The sequence below is a fragment of the Hippoglossus stenolepis genome, chromosome 8 (assembly GCF_022539355.2).
Source record: "Hippoglossus stenolepis isolate QCI-W04-F060 chromosome 8, HSTE1.2, whole genome shotgun sequence".
NCBI lineage: Eukaryota > Metazoa > Chordata > Actinopteri > Pleuronectiformes > Pleuronectidae > Hippoglossus > Hippoglossus stenolepis.
Genome location: NC_061490.1, coordinates 16,498,683 through 16,516,108, shown reverse-complemented (window position 1 = coordinate 16,516,108; position 17,426 = coordinate 16,498,683). Strand labels below are relative to the sequence as shown.

General features: G+C 42.5%; 1 protein-coding gene across 1 annotated transcript in view; it reads right to left on the bottom strand.

Annotated features, from left to right (window-relative positions):
* Positions 1-6,926: 6,926 nt before the first annotated feature.
* Positions 6,927-17,426, bottom strand: part of kcnn3 (potassium intermediate/small conductance calcium-activated channel, subfamily N, member 3) — a 44,903-nt gene continuing 34,403 nt past the window's right edge. Inside the window, exons 8-10 of the mRNA XM_035164694.2 lie at positions 12,049-12,176; positions 10,797-10,866; positions 6,927-9,914 (exon numbers count right to left, since the gene is read on the bottom strand). Coding sequence (XP_035020585.1) covers positions 9,513-9,914; positions 10,797-10,866; positions 12,049-12,176 — 600 coding nt within the window. The 3' untranslated portion in view covers positions 6,927-9,512. The remainder of the gene's footprint in view (positions 9,915-10,796; positions 10,867-12,048; positions 12,177-17,426) is intronic.

The following is a 17,426-nucleotide window of genomic DNA, read 5'->3' as shown; positions in this document are numbered from 1 at the left end:
CCAGTTTGGACGACTGTAAAAAAACGTAATGAAATCAAAGATGGAGTCTGGCATTTTAGGTAGTTGTTATCAAACTGATGTATTTTTATTTTTTTCCCCCGATGAGTTTGGTTTTAATTAGTTATTTCATGCTATGTGATGATTGACAGCTGACACTGACCCCCCCATGATAGCTACACAGACGTCAGAAATGTTGGCACCAGCATGTTTGACATTCTAGCTTCATTTTTGTACAAAGGGAGGAAATGGACACATGTCGTCCATCTTTATATACAGAGAATAAAGTCAGATAACTATGAGGAAGTGTAAAGATGGGAAATGCCGAGATGTCACTGTTCAAGTGCAGAACAACATGAAATGCAGACACCCGGGCAGAGCAGGATGAATTAAAGCCCTTTGGTAGAGACATTGGTCAGTGTCCTCAGTTTGCCAACATGAAAACAGCCCAGAGAGGTGCACAAATCTGAAAAAGCTAATACACAACGCAGGGATAAAAACTAGCAGAATAGGCAAGGTTATATAACTGGGAGCAGACAGGCAGGAATGTCTGGGACACATTAATACTACAGCAACAATGACAACATGATAAATTAGAGTGAGCAATGTATAAAGTCTGTGTACTGGAGCGGGAAAGTCTGAGGCCAGATGGAAAATGACACGATCAATAAAGAAATGCAGTGACCACCCGTTATTTCATGTATTTACACAGTATATCTGTGTGTGTGTGTTCAGTCTGCTCCTGTGGTGATGTGTTGAGTGTATTCACTGTGTGAATCTCAGTTATTTCTCCTTTAATCATCACCACGGCAACTTCCCTATCACCATCTGACCAGCACACTCTGCTGCTTCCCCACTTCTACATGCACACACCAATTCAAAAACACACACAAGTGCACAACACATGCAGCCGTTGTGAATTAAGGGCTCCCTCTAATCTCTCACATACAAATACATATGCATGTACGCACACGTGCGAACACATGCATGTAAAGACCTGTATGTGTTGGTGCATCTGTCACTCCGGTTGCCATGGGAACACCAGGACACAGGCATAAGAATTAGGAATTCTTAGATCTTCCTGGTGAACTGTGATTGGTGGGGGTCATCTGAAGGGTTTTACTGTCATGAAAAGGGAGTAACAGGAACCAACAGAGTGTGTTTGTGTACATGTATCACATGAGGAAGCTTCCAGCACACAACACAGCTCCAGTCACCTCAGCACAAAGAGACGTTACAGACGATGGACTTGGTCGCGATGGGAACGGTCTCCCGCCGACAGAACCAGGTGACATTTCTGACGATTGTCATGATGATGTGATTACAGTTGGCAGGTCATAGCACATGATGGTGGAGCAGCAGCAGCAGGTGATTATGACGGCTGACCCCCACTGCCTATCGCTTTTCCTCTCACAAACACAGATGGACAAAAACATGCACAAAATAAGTACTCGAGTCATTTTAGCCAGTGCAGAGTTAGGTTTCTGCTTTTAGGCGTAATGACTCCATCGTGCAGACAGAGCAGCGGGGCACCTGGAGATCAGCAGAATCCGAGAAAAAGAGCAAAACCACACTGCTGTTGTGTTCTCTGCTTCGTTTGAGTGCATGTGCGTGAGCTATAGATGAGTCTATTTAGAGACTTAATGATTAGACTCGAGTATTTGAGGTGTAAGGGATTTAATTTTAGATATAGTGAAGAGGATTATTCAGATTAGAGTCACCTTAATAATGTTAGGATGAAGGATGAACCTTTAGTCCAGAAGACTATTTTCATTAGCAGTTCCTTTGGGAAAATCTGAATATCTCATGAGAATCCTCACAGAGGAGCCACTATGCCCTGCGGTTGTAGACCTCCACCAACCAGTGCAGGTTTAGTCTACATACACTTTCTTTCCAGACTCATGACGTCACAATGACCTTTAACCATTGAAAAGTTATCAATTTGACTTTGCGTCCAAGTGACAACCGGTCAAGTTTGAAGAAATTCCCTAAAGACAGACTTGAGACATCATGATCAAAAGGACAAACACATCCATAGGTCGAAGTGAACTGTTGGGCCCAATCTGAAAGAATTCTTTGGAGGCATTGAGGAGTATTGTGAGGTCACAGTGACGTTAACCATGCGCTGTTCTTGAGATATGGGAGGGGCAGAGAGATGTACCAGCATATGTACGTCCAGACGGACAAGACAAAAACATAATGCTTCAGGCCACTGGCTGTCACTGGTGCAGAGGCATGAAAAGAATACATTTCTCATGAAGTTTGAACAGTGGAGGTAGAAAGTGTGCTGTGAAACATTATCTGTATGATGTTGTTCTGGAGGTAGGTGCTGACCCGTCACACCAGGGGTCAGTCAGTCGGAGGGAGGAATAACAAACAGCCAAAAAAGGAAAAGAGAGTAACTAGAACTGTCTCCTGCCCGTGTTCCAAGTGAACGGCGATCTATCAAATGGACGGCATTTATGTGCAGCCTCCTCCCAATTCATTCATTGACACACACCTATGGCAAACAAGCTACCACACAATTCAAAGCACTAATCAAAGTGTAATTATCAGCAAGAACTGGGGTTCAATGTCTTAATCAGCATGTGGACAGGAGCCCGGGATTGATCTGCCAACCTTGTGGTAAGTGGATAACTCACTCTACCCTCTGAGCCACAGCTACACACTTCACTTCCCTTTGGAAAGCGATCAGCTGAGATGAAAGATTATATGTTTTATAACAAATTGGATTAAAGCCTAGAACATTTTTGGCTTTGTTTGTTCTACACCTCATTTGCATTTATTAATGTGTAAATAAACGATTTCTGCTGTTTCACGTCTGGCTGTTTCTGCCTTTTACTTTAAGTGTAATTAAATTTGTCGGGGATAGGAGGAGGAAAAAAAACCATAATCTAATCTCCTCTGCAGTATGAGTTCAGCTGTCTGTGGGTCGTTTGCTATCCTCAGCACAAACAGCACATCTGAAATGACTAAATGGTTGGAGAGGAGCAGAGAGAGAGAGAGAGAGAGAGGAGCAGAATGTTAAAAACGAGGCTATACAGACATTACCTTGGCCTTAAAATTCTACAACACAATCATCATCTGTGAGCGAGATGATGAAAGCCCCGAGGCAGTAAAGCCTGCCGGTAAATAACACTGATAACAAGCTCATCACATCTGGCTCTGTGCTGTGCCCTTGGCAGAGCGCTGCCTCAGGCTGCCCGGCTTGCACGCCTCTGTTTCTCTGTTTTATTTTTCACCCTGGGCTAAACACACACAACTCAACAACCCGGGTCTGTGACGCTGGTTTCATGAAGAGAAAAAAAAAAAAGTAAAATAAAAATCAATTTCCTCTATTAAGGAGATCGTGTGCATCATGCTCAAGTCAATTTACTCACACCTGATAAGCCCTGGGAAGATTGGTGTGCCGTCGCCTCTGGAATGAGCAGTGGTGTGAACTAATGGGGAGGTGTTTCATTTAAATAGCTTTGACCCAACCACCGGCGGGACCGGAACACGTGGAAGGTACTTAACATAAAAGTTCTTAAAAAATTTGAGGAAAACTAATGTTATCAAGAATCCAGGACCAGGAACTCAAAGTGGTTTTTAAAATGTTTTTTAAAATGTAAAAGGCCTTTATCTAAATTAAAATACACCAACGAGTCTGTGTATCAGGGTGTTCTGACACAGAGACAAAGGGATTATTTCATATCAAACAATCTCTTTGTCTCTGTGTGTCACAGACCGACACACGTTGTATTTGAATGCTTCATGTCCATTTTTGAAACCCCTTCGAGTGCCTGGACCTGGTTTCTTCATGACATATTTGGACACAAGTTTTCCTCTAATGTATTCCCTTCCATGACGACCAGTGGTTTGAGGGACACCAGTAGCTCTCCTGCCACCTTTCCCTTTCATATAATAAGTTGTTATTGGGATTTTAGTGTGTCGACTGTGACTCAGGGCGACACAGTGGTCGCCTCCCAACAAGAAGGTTCCTCGGTTCAAATTGGGGCCAAACGTGTAGCAATTAAAAACAAACAAAAAACAAGAAAAGGCAGTTCTGAAAGAGCATAAACAAACCTGGGCGTGATGGCTGCTGTCATTGAGACAGTCCTTAAGCAATATTCTTGTTTAAACAAATTGTATCAGGAAAATTATGAAAAATGCTTGCCACACCTCAACTCAGAGTAAAAAAAACATCGTGGATACAGACAAATCTACACACACACTGCAGAAGTGTAGCAAAAATCATGTGTAAAACGACAGCAGGACCTCTCTAATGTGTAACTGATGACGTGTCTGTATTTCCAGCTCTTGAAGCAACACAATTAGCCACTTCAGCCATTAATATCCACACATTCACAGATCTATGCCCACGTTTGCAGATTTATCTACACATGTACAAATCTCAACATACAGATTCTTTTTACACGTTTACAAATCTGACTACACACTCACGGATTCGGAATACACATTCGTAGTACAATTACAATCTGATAACATGCACATGGATTGAGATACAGTTACACAACTCTCCACACACACACAAATGATATGGTCAAAACTTTGGCCACGCAAGTTTGCATGTTCTCCCTCTAGGTTTTCTCTTGGTACTGTACCTGTCCAGGGTGTGCACCCCAATGTCTCGACCAATGTCAGCTGATATAGGCTCCAGCCCCCCCACGACCCTTAAAGGACAAGAGGTACAGATAATGGATGGATCGACTGTGACTCATCATTTCACACTGCACTATCATTAAAAGAAAAATCTTAGTTTGTGCCACAAATAATGTGATTCAGCAAATAAATATCCTTTTTCAGATCCCACTGGTAATCATCCAGTACTGGGACAAATCCACTGTCTGTTTCATTTACAAAGAAAAATTATTGATGTGAACAGAACAAAGAATCAAGAGAAAATAGAAAACTAACATCACACAGTTCTCCTGGCTGCCTATAAAGAACATTAATTTGTGCTAAAACTAAAACTTCTCTCCAAAGCCTCTCTGCTGCTGCGGTAGGATTATAAACCCAACAAAGGATTTGCACCCAGCTCGACTGAAGATGTCTGACAAACAATATGCAAATCCTGAAACAAACAATCTGGTGTTGTAAAATGCTTCACTCGCAGGCGAGAAAACACATCCGACCATTTGAATTACAGGAAAATGGAAAATGGGACAAACATAACTGACTGACTGACCTGAAAGTCTGTTACTGCAGACGTGGTAGTCGGAGCAAGAATGTGTAATTCTTCATCACCCATTGTAAGTGCCCCTCCCCCCTGTTTGTGTGTTTTTATTGTTGAGTTAAATGTCAGGTAAAGGTTGTGGGTTTAATGTGAGGTGCAAACCTAATAATAACCAACAGATGCTTGATACAACCAGGACATTTCCCCTATATCTATAACCCTAATTGTCAGGTGGACCCAGAAATGCAGAAGCAAAAAGTACAAGAAAACGTGTCCTTTAATTAAGACAAGGTTGACAAAAAATCCACAAACATAAAGAGCACTGGAAAACTAGAAAAGGACTCAGAAAGGCTAACCTGAAAAAACATAGAAAACACTATAGTGAGACAGAAAGAACTCACGAGTGAAGGAGAGAGGGTGAGACGGCCATGAAGACGACGGACTGACAAAGGGAAGCACACAGACTTATATACACAGGTGGGGGTCATTGGACACAGGTGAAACAAATGAGGAACAGGTTCAGACAATCACAAGAGCGGGAGACAGGACAAAGACAGGAAGTCAAGGTGGAAACACCCAAGGAGCCAAAACAACAAAATAAAACAGGAAATGCAGAACTCAGGGAGAACACAACTCCAACACAAACTAAACATGATGAAAACCGGAAAAGTACTAAGATACACTTCATTTAAGAGACCAAGTTAACATCTAGAGTCCAGAGTCATGACAATATCTCATTTATGACACAAGTCATTTTAGTTTCTGTTGAATAGAAATGTAGTGAAAACATGTAACTGAATTAAAATCTAACATTGATCCTCAAATCTGACATGATAAAGATAAATCAAGACTTAGACATACACATGTCTTACATGTCTCCACCACGGTCTCCACTCATGCTCATATGATGACCACACACACACGCACGCACGCACGCGCGCGCATGCACACACACACACACACAAACACGTGCACGTGCACATGCACATGCACACACACTTAGTTATTTATTAAGTTTTAGTAAACATTTTAAAACCTGATTATTGTATCATTTACATCAACAACAAATTCCATTTCCTTGTGATTCTAGCTTTTTTCTCAGCTGCAGTTGTGAAATTTAATTTGCAACTATCAACCTAATTATGCTGTACCTAATTTTATAGTTAAAATATTTCATTCACATTTCCTTCTAAGCCTGAGTAAACAAATCAACGTAGCCAACTCAAAATTCCAACATCTGACAATTTTACACAACATAAAAATTCACTCCTAAACATTTTTAGACTTAAATATATTAGCTACATCTAACTGATCAGCCTTCATCCAGTCGCTGTCTGTGGTACTTCCGGCAACAAGGAAATCCATAGCAACCTCTTAGCAACCAAGCAACCTGTACTTCACAGCAGAGAAAAAGTAATGCTGTTTTTCGCATCGTACAGAAAATCGCAGTTATAGTACACGGAAGTGAGTTCGCCACAGTCACATATAATCGGTTTACAGTGACACATGACAAAACAGGCTCGTAAGTGACTAACAAATTACGTAAAACAACATTTTCTTGTATTTATCGTACAAAATGGTAATTATTTGGTGCGGAGACGCACAAAATCAAACCCAACAAAGCGATTAATAAAGGAATGTTTTTTCTAAAGAAGCAAACCAAAACAATCACCGTTACCCAAAGCTACCAATTTTTTTATAAAACAACAATGACATAAATACAATAACAGCAAAACAGAAAACATGGAAGCTGTAATGTTATAGATATATACTTTATTAATTCTCTCTGATAAAATAAAATTACAAAATAATTTCAACCTCAAACGGCACTTTCCTTGTTCATAATTATTTAACGTATTGTTAATACATAGAATCATAGTTGTCATGACGAATGAGAAGAATACTAGAGTTTAATAATATTAGATATCAGTTATAACTGCGCTTAATCATAATGGTAGAAAAAGACTAAGCAATACAAAGCTAGATTTCGTTAACAGCATACTGTACAATATTCCAAGCGTATGTAATTCAGTATTCCGGCCACAGCGTGTCGCTATAAGACAGTTTTGATATTGTCTCCAATGCAAAGGGCTTGTGTCTTCTCTCCCCATCACACCATTACAGTTCCTCTCAGATACACCTCAGTCTCTCTTTCTGTGTGTTTTCATGAACAGCTGTTCCGTCATGGCCATTTTCCTTTATAAGGTTTATTTGTGTTCATCTGTTGTCCGCCTTAATCTGGTTTTAAAGCAATGAGGAGCAGTCCATGTTCAGCACTGTAACAAGTCCATGCCCACATTTTCACAGTTATTCCCTCGGAAATATTGTCAAGATATCTGCAATGCCTCCTGCTATCGTTTTGTCCCCAGTGACAGCAGCGTTCCCTGCCTCTTATTGTAGTCCATTTAAGAGAGAGCACTTTGGTTGTTGAGGTGTGTGTGTGCATCTGTGTGTGTGTGCACGTGTGTGTGTTTGTGTTCCTGTGTCTGCATGGCAGTTTAAGTGATCGAGCGAGAGTTATTAAGTGTATTTTTTTGAACACAGGATACATTCATGATAACAGTGCGTTGTTTTGGGACTGTAAGCTTGAAAAACAGAATGGCAGTGGTCTTCAACACAGCCGTGCACTGAACAAAATATCAATAACATTCAACTTATAATCACACAGTTATGAATTTTAAAGGTAAATGAAATGACTCATGTAAAAATCTATATTTTAGCAGTTTTTAAACTGAAAAATAGGAGTAATCCCTACAGTCAATTTGACCGCACTGTTTATGTAAAAGACTGAGCAGATCATTTGTTATTCACGGATAAAGTTTTGATTTATGCTCCTGGGTAGATGGACTCCAGTAAATGATTCACCAACATGTAATGAGAATCATTAAATTCTTGCAAAGCTCTGAGTTGCAGAGCCCGTGATTCATTAAAAAGATGCGATACCATCTTTGAAATTAAGCAGCCTGACTGAAATGCCAATGTGATGAATAAATAAATAAATAAATAAATACTAAATAAACGTTATAATCTCAAAGTTATCCCAGAAAGAGAAAGAGTATACACAAATATTAATTAATTTTCTGAGGTTTTCAGAGGCGATGAAATGATCACAGGAATTAAACAAAAGTCTAAATTTCCGTAAAGCAAACCTACAAACACACATAAACATCAGTTCGACTTAACCTGTAAATCCGTCAATGCAGTAATAAAGTCCCGTTATAGTTGTGTTACATGATTTTATCGCCTGCTACTGTCTCCTTCATCACAAATAAGACGTTGTGATGACTCACGTATCATGTCATCTTATTTCAGCTTGAGGCCCAATTTGTGTAGTCTCACGAACCGTAATAATTCTCCCGCCTGAGTCGTTAAAATGTCACAACTACGCTCAGGCTAAACTACTGCATTAGCTCACACACACAAAACATAAGTGGTGCGGATGAACATTTAGTTTTTTTACAGTGCGTCTACATTGCTTGGCAGTGCTCTGTGGAGATTGACAGTGCATCGAGTGCTTGGCAGTATATAGGCTTTAGTGTTATCATGTGGGCTGGTGCATTCATTTATTTTGTGTGCGTGTAAATAGGGCATTGTGTAAAGATTGTGTAATGCTGTTTGTAGTGTATTAACTTGTACTGCGTGGAGGACGAGCTGAAATAATGTGTGTTTGTGTGCGTGTGTGTGTTTGTGTGTGTGTGTGTGTGTGTGCAGTGCATGCCACTAGTTTTTTTATTATTTATTTTTTTAATGTTGGTCGTATGATCGAACCTTCTGTTAAAGGGATGCTCGTTAACACACAAATAGCATTCGGATAGAAAATACATTATAAGCATAAAAAGTCATGGTCATTAATTCCTGATGAAGGGAGAGAGAGATTGGGAGAAAGGGGGAGGAAAGAGAGAGAAAGACAGAGAGAGTAAAAGGCCTTTTTTCAATAATTGGAGTGGATTCCATTTAGGAGCTATGAGTTCACATAATTATTCCTCGTTATTTCTCCTCCTCTCTCCTCCCCCCTCCTCATCCTCCCTACCTCCATTTCTCACCCTCTTGACATTCTTCCTCCCCCTCACACCTTTCAGAGTCTCCATTTTTTTCTGCTCCTTCCCGTCATCAAGGAAAGTGCCCCAAAGTCCCGAGCATGTCTCATCCTTCATACTGGCCCTTCATCTTAATCCCATTATTTCTCCTCACAGTCCCGTCTTCATCCCGCTCCCGAGTTTTAGAGGATCGCCTCACATTTCACCTTCTCTTCCTCCCTCTGTTCTCTGCTTTTGTCTGAAGTAAGAGGACGAGCAACGCGTCCCTTACCTCTCTCCCTGTTCTCTCCTCAGAGCTGTCTTCAGCAGCTAGAGGTGCAGGTGTTGGAGTTGGGACTCGCCTCCAGACTCCCCTCTGAGCTCAGCGGTGGTGGGGACTCCAGGGCCAAAGTAGGGACTTGGGGTGGTGCTGGAGCCGTGATCTGAACTGGAGAAATGGATGCTGTGGCAGTGGATATAGAAGTTGCTGGGGACAATGGGACCACAGCACCTCCGCCTCCTCTACCATCCCTTGAATCCCTCTCCCGCAGCAGATGCACCAGGGCAGCGTGCTGGGCGCTGAGGGTGGCGGAGAGATGGGCAGGGAGGGCGTTAAAGCCGGCGGTGAGCTGCTCTACCCGCTGCTCCAGGGACAGCATCTGGCGCTCCAAGTCCTCGCTGCGGTCGTTGAGCTCCGACATAAGCTCATACATGACGCTCTGCATCTGTGGGAGGAGAGGAGAGGAGAGGAGAGGAGAGGTGAGGTGAGGAGAGGAGAGGAGAGGAGAGGAGAGGAGGAGATGACTCAGTGCACACAGAGTACTTTGAAGAAGGGAAGCAGATTGCAAATACGTAAACAGGAATATTATAAGGGTTGCTTTATTAAAGCCTATTTTAAGCACATTCTTTTGGATGGGTTGAGAAACAACGCTCGGGAGGAGTGAGTGAGACACTGAGCAAAAGGAAAAAATGTCCAACAGGGAGTAGAGGCTGGAATCACGAAGAGGCTGGAGGGAAGTCTCTGTGTGGGCGTTAAATTGTGAAGAAAGAGAATAAGAGACGAGAGAGAGAGAATGAAAGAACGGCGGCAGAGTGCCCCTGTCTTGCACAACCTGGCCTCCGTATCCATGGTAAACGCACAAGTAGCCAATTGAGATGGAGTCATTGAAATGGCATTATTGCAATATATTGTATTTGGTGCTAAAGCTATTACACAAACAAAGACATACCCTCACTTTTTCAAGCCTCTATCTCTCCATCTCTTTTACAATCACAATCACACACACGCGCACACACACGCGCGCATTCTCACTCAGACACCCACGCAGTAACTGAAAAACATGAGTGCTCCCCTCCCTCCTCTCATTTCCTCCTCGCTCTCTCACTCATCCCTGTTTCAACACTCGTACTGGTTGCTAGGCGACACAATGCCACAGAAACAGGCAGGTCATCATGGAGACGGAGGAATGTTGTGGTGTATTTCTGGGGGAATGGGGGTGTCAAAGGGTCTCAGTTGCTAACTTGTACAAAGGTGACGAGTCTGTGAAATGCGCATCCTACATATATGAAGAGCACCATGTATGTGTGTGTGTGTGTGTGTGTCTCACCTTTGAGAGGTCCACTAGTGTGTTGGCCTGATCACTGAGTTTCCTTTGCTCCATTTTCACACTACGTAATCTGCAAACAGATACACAAACACACACACTCACATTAAATAAACACACTCACATACAAAGTTGAAACCCAGTAAACACACAGTGGTTTGTCCAGAGAGCTAATCCCTGCGGGTCCAGATAACAACACCGTGGAGCGGTCACCTTGCTTACTCTAGTTTTATTTCTACCTGCAGTGTGTTTCTGGATATGACCAGAAAGAAGACAACTGGCACAAATTGTCCTCTTGCAATTGTGTTATGCAGGTGAAAATATACACAACTTTAATGTAGACTGAGACCTTAAGCTCTGGAGTAAATGAAATAATGTGGTTAATATTAAGAAACCCTCAGGGGAATAAGGTCTGCGTGGAAATAAACTAATTGGAATGACATTAAATAAAAAATAGAGCCGTTATATAGAATAAAATAAATAAATATATGTTCAGTCTAATTACAGATAGGACTCGGCTGACTCTCAGCACACAATACAACAATTAGCGAACTAATGTGTTTTCATCAAACAACCACTTTGGCTTCCTCCATTATAATTAAGTTCAGGCTGTTTTTATGCCTTAAAGCTCTCTATCAGAAAATCTATTCACATGACCATTAATCCACGTTACTGTGCTCACAGATTCAGCCTCTCAGCACATGCCTCAGGATCAGCCTCGCTATGTTAAAATTTAAAGAGTTTAAAGAGTCTCTGGACTCGGCTGTTTGAAGGCACTTGTTAACATTCTCAAGTCTCGACCCAACTGTTTCACGATCAAAGCAGCGAGCAACATTATCAGGCCACTTCAGTTTGGTGACAGACAGGAGGGTGTGCAGAAATCTTTTAGACATTTCTCAACGTATTCCCACTTACGGCCGTTCAAATAGAACTAAATGATAACATAGGAGAAATTAACACTCTTTAATACAGATTATATGATGATCAAAGTGTCTGTAATTGTACACAATGCACTCCAGTCCCACAGTTGTATTTGCCTGGAGTGAACCTGCCCTTTAGTAGGTGATGATTCATTTTGTGTGTCTCTGTGTGTGTGTGTACGTGCGCACAGGGATTCATGCACTTTATCTGATTATCAGCGTTGATTCAACCTGTGGGTGGATAGAAAGTACAGCTGAAATCGAAGGCAGCAGCACTGCTGTGTGCATGACTGTGCATGTGTGTGTGGGGTGGTGCACGTGAGATGTGGCCTCACTGATGAATCGCCTGGAGGAACTTCCGCTGGTGTTTGCGGACCCTGGAGTGGTCGATCTTCTTCATCAGCTTGGTGTGTTTGTAGATGAGCCACGTCTCCCTCAGCACGTTGGCCGCCGCGTTCTTTATCTGCTTGCAGAAAATAAACACAAACACAAACACACACATATTGTTAGCAACAGGTCGCCGTTGGCAACTGGAGCAGGCAACAGGTTTACCCATCCCTGTTCTCTTTAAATTTTCACCATCATTCTCCACTGTCTCCCTGCAAAATGAAACACACACACAGAAACAACCATCTTTGTCCTCTTAAAGGCTGCCCTCATTCTCTCTGTGTCTCTCTACACACACCGGCTGGCTTGCCAATGCTTTTCATGAGTGCACAAACAGCTCTCTCCTTAGGGAGATTTGGCAATGAGAACCAACAGGACACACACACACACACACACACACACACACACACTCTCACACACACTCACACTCACACACGCGCACCCTCTTGTTATGTCTATATGCCACTTTACATCTTAGACCAGCTCAAATGGGCTGCATTATCTTAGCTAGTGGAAAGTAATTCAGCGCAGCGCTTCGATGGTTCATTAAAACCAGCGATCATTTAATTATGACAACAACTGAAAGGAACAACAGCGGAATGAGTCGCCGCTCTTGAACGAGCTGTCACAGACACACGCTCGACGCCGCAGAGGAGACACATTAGAGAAACAGCCTCTGTAATGGTGCTCGTGTATGGGCAGTGTTGATAGTCATCAGAGTCAACAGCAGGGTGGTTATTTTTCTCCATTTCTCGGCTCATAAACAGACTTCAGAGGCTTCTAGTTTGTACCAGATTACTGTGATTCAAAATGTCAATATGGGTCAGGTCAACTTGTGTGGACAAAGATGAGGACTCCTTTATATGAATTCATCACCATATCCGCTCCTGTGTGTTTCATGCCCTGTATGTCTCCATAGGTTGCTATGTAATTACAACATAGGGGTTTGACACCCGCTGCAAAAGATGCGGGTGGATACCATAGAGAAAGGGAGCGAGGATCTCTGAGGACATGAATTGAATGAGAGACTTCAAAGAGACGCTGAGCATTGAACAAAGAACAATTATATCCCCGTCTGAGGAGCACAAAAGACCCCAGCAGCTTGGCTAATCAGCAGCCATCCACCGCAGTCAAGCACCGCTCACACGCATTCACGCCCACACGTACACACATGCAGACGTACACACGCTATTGGCTGCAGATGAAGAGAGTAAGAGGCCTTGGGCCCCTGCAGATGTTTTTTCAATGACAGGAGGAAGTCAAACCCCAAAAAAGAGCCAATAGATAAGAGCCTTGCCATGTTACCAGTCAATCTCCATGACGGTTTGCAGCACAGTTATTAATTTGTACATACATACAGCGTGTTTACGGAGAAGGTATTCAAATATAGTATGCAAATCTCGTGTGAACAAAAAAAAAATGTTTAGTGCCGTGACAAATATGATTTGAAAGTAAATCGGAGCAGGCGGTGTGATGTAAACCGTGCCATCCCATGTCCAATGTCAATAGGATTACAGAGCTTGTGTCCATGCAGAGAAAAGACAAGACACCAACAGAGCAGCAAGGATCCTAAAGAGGCGTCACAAGCATGACATGTTGACAGTGAGCCCACGGCACCAAAGTCAACATGGCTGTAAATATGTTGCTTTAACATAAAATTTAAAATCACAACTGCCTCCGCAGTCGGAAAGGAAGCAGCGACAAGGAGTAAAGAGGTAATTTGTCTGCATTATGTTGAAGCAAAACACAGTTCCTCTAGTTTTAATCACCAGGTTACTGAAGAGCACGTTTAATACCCCTTCTGTCTACAGCCCCATCGGTAAATTGATATGTCAAATCCCATTTATCAGCGGATTAATCACTGCAGGGTGAGTGAAATATGATGAATGGTGGCATCTTGTGTGAGTGGTTCGCAGTGGACGTTTTCACGCCAACTTCCAACATCTGTCCAGCGGCGCAGTGGGAGCCAGAGACACAGCTACAGGACATTTAATTAGACGACGCTGAAGCTTCACCCTTGGAGCTGCTTCATGTGCAGATACCAGGGAGCGATAATACCCGATTGTATTTTTCAGCCAAATCCCCAATCGCCTCTTTATTTATTTTCTTCCTCTCTCCTCCTGGGAGTTCAGGTAGAGACTGAGGTGACAACACCATTATCGGGTGTAAGAGACTCAACATGAGCCGCTAAGAATACGCCACGAGAAACCCAGCGGCAGCCATTCCGGGACCATATGGCCTGTACTTGGGCGACCATGTTGGGGCCATATGGCTGGTTTGGGTCAAAGCGCTTGTTCTGGCTGGTCCCCTACATGGCGAACCTTATGGTAGGTACATGTGCGCGCTCTTCATACAAGGGATTTCCACTCCTCAGTTAATGACATATTGAGGAATACAAATCAATCAGTTCAAATATGTTAATGAGGTCACTACGGGTGATATATTTAATTATAACAGTAGAGTGATTTACATTCAAAAGAGCATGAATTTATATGGCAGATAAAAAAAAAAAAATGAACGAATCTGTTATTTAAATTGAAAAGGAAAGAAGGGGATTGCGCTTTTTCTTGATTTCTCGTAGGGATGGAAATGTTTGTTCTACCATCGGCTGAAGGACCTGGCCCTTTCAACCCTGGAGGGCCTTAATGACCTGTGTATGCAATTAGCAATTATCTGCTCTGGTGCTAGAGATACAATGATGTTTTGTCGAGGAGACGAAAACATAAACAAACAGGCCAATTACCTTGGCAACAACCTCTCCCTTCATTGGCGTGTCATGGCGTCACGTGGCCTTACCTGCTCTGACCTTTGACTCACAGGCACGGTGACGGCAAGAGACAAGTCTCTCTCTCTCTCTCTCTCTCTCACACAGGTTTGCGCAGCTATCTTATTAGGACTTTGCTTTGACTTCCATTCATTGTGGACAGCCAAACAAAAACCTTATTTATAAACTTGGCCAATTCGTACCTAACCTTAACCTAACAACAATTCACACCTGACCCCTAACCTTAACCAGGAGCTCAGAAATTATGTTTTGCCGCATTAGGATGAGGCTTTGGTCCCAGTGAGGATTACTGGTCCAGACAAGGTCAGTGTTTGTGCTGGATGGGGGGCTAAAGAGGTAACGAAAACGGCAAAGACACACACACATGCGCACACACACTGAATGAGTTTCATCCCAACATCTAAAGCTGAAGCTGAGGGGTTCACTCAAGGATCAAACCAATCAATGAGGGTTCACAGAGTTTTTCATAGAATTTTAAATAATAACGTCTCCACTAAAAAGGATCCATCCGGCGTGCTAGTGAGTTAAAGGGCTGTCAGAAGACGAGTTATTTTTACTGTGCGGAGTGAGCGCGAGCTAAGAAGAAATCTTCGGGGGGTTCGATTGCTCCCATTTGGCTGGTGGTGTAAACATTGGAAGGCATTGCAGCACCTCCTCCTTGGCCAGCGTGGCAGAGTGCACGCTGAATATTCAGAACGGGTGAAGAGGCTGAATATGCCACAGGGACATCTGATAATGCTGTGAATTAACCAATGGTCCAATGTGGAAGCAGCGTACACACACAGAGTGCAAATTAATTGAGGCCTAACAGTTTCAACTCTTGCAACATAATTTAAAAAGCTTGCAAACCTCAGAAACAGACTCTCTATTTGCACTGGCAATGGGCTTATTGTTCTCTTAAGGAGACACCACTTCACTCCACTGACTTAGCACCGACAGTAAGTGTGTCCTGCTTCTTTAGTGTGGAGAGTGCTGTGAACGTCCAGGGCGATATTCTGACCAGATGGATTTCCAGCAGCGCTCTAACCAACCAATACTTCAGGGTGGATCCTCTGTGAACTGCAACCAGAGTGGCAGCCTTTTAAATCGCACCTCCAACGCTCTGCACCAAGACGACAAGGCTCCCGGCATCAAACACCAGCACTCAAAACCTCACACACGCGGTTCGACTCAGGGATGTTAAGTGTTATTCAATTAACACCCGTGTTAATCCTATCAAGGAGAGGGGAACACTCCACTCCACTGAACCCTACATGAGAATTAACCCTGTGCGTTGAACTTTGAATGATGTCTTTAAAGCTCATCATCCTCCCTGAGAAGGTACCACACACGATTTCAACTTCAGGCCTGTCGGGTGAGTCTGTAAATCGGAGGATGAAAAACTTAAGAGAAAATATTTTTGAAATATCTGTCAGGCTGTGTCAAAATTACCACACAGATTTGGGCTAAAAATAATCTCAGTGTTGGTTTGTTTGCAGATGTATGGGTTTCTTTTTCAGATAACACGCTGCTGACATCAAGCAGAGACATTACCAACAAAACACAGTCCACTTACAGCTTCACTGATTGACATTTAATTGACATTCTTGTTAATCCTTCAAAGGGACGGAAACCCATTTCGCTTACGTAGAAACCCAGTGTGTGTGTGTGTGTGTGTGTGTGATGATGGAGTCTATCATTGCATTATTCATTAAAAAGACTTGAGTGATTGCACGCTCTTGTTACCATGTTATGGCAGAGAATGGCCCCAGCCATGTAAATCAATGTGCTTACAACAGCTTCAATCATTGGTCTCTCAGTAATAGAGGGCAGGAGACAATTACCACTGCATAAACTACAGAGCCTTTAAAGGAAATGTCACCGAGCAGCACGCTGCATTGTGTCAAGTGAGACAGCTGAATGGCAGCTCCCTCATTTGATGCCTGTCTTTGTTAAGACTGTGATTTAATGGACTGGGTAATGCATTCACTGACACATTTTTTTTCCTCCAAGGGCTAATAGCATTTAAAGAAAATCAGTTTCATCTGTATGTTTTTCAATGAAAGTAAAATTATATTATTTTCCATTTACAAATCATAAACTTTATGTCAAGTTCTACATTTTCAGTGATTCCCAACCAGGTGTACATTAACTTCTGCAGATACAAAGATGAAACATAGAGTAGTAGTAGCTGCGGAGATATTTTTGTCTGGACTGACAGACTCTGTCAAGAGCGCTAAATATGACAATCCCATGGTCATTACCATATATATTTAAAATATTCTAAAACCTTTTGTATAATTAGTGTATTTATATTCTAAAATCTTTTAAATTGGGGTACATCAGACAAAAACTGTGTGAACAGCTGCTTTACACGGTCAGCTGAGCTCCAGGTTGTGAGAACTACACATGTCTCGTGAAAACACACTCTGGTTGACCTGCTTGGCTCCAATAGAGACAAAGTGATTTGGCTCCTCTATTGATGTTCTATCCATGGTGAAATTATTGATCACCCTACCCTGTTCAATCACCCACATACCCTGCTGCCATAATGTATCCTAC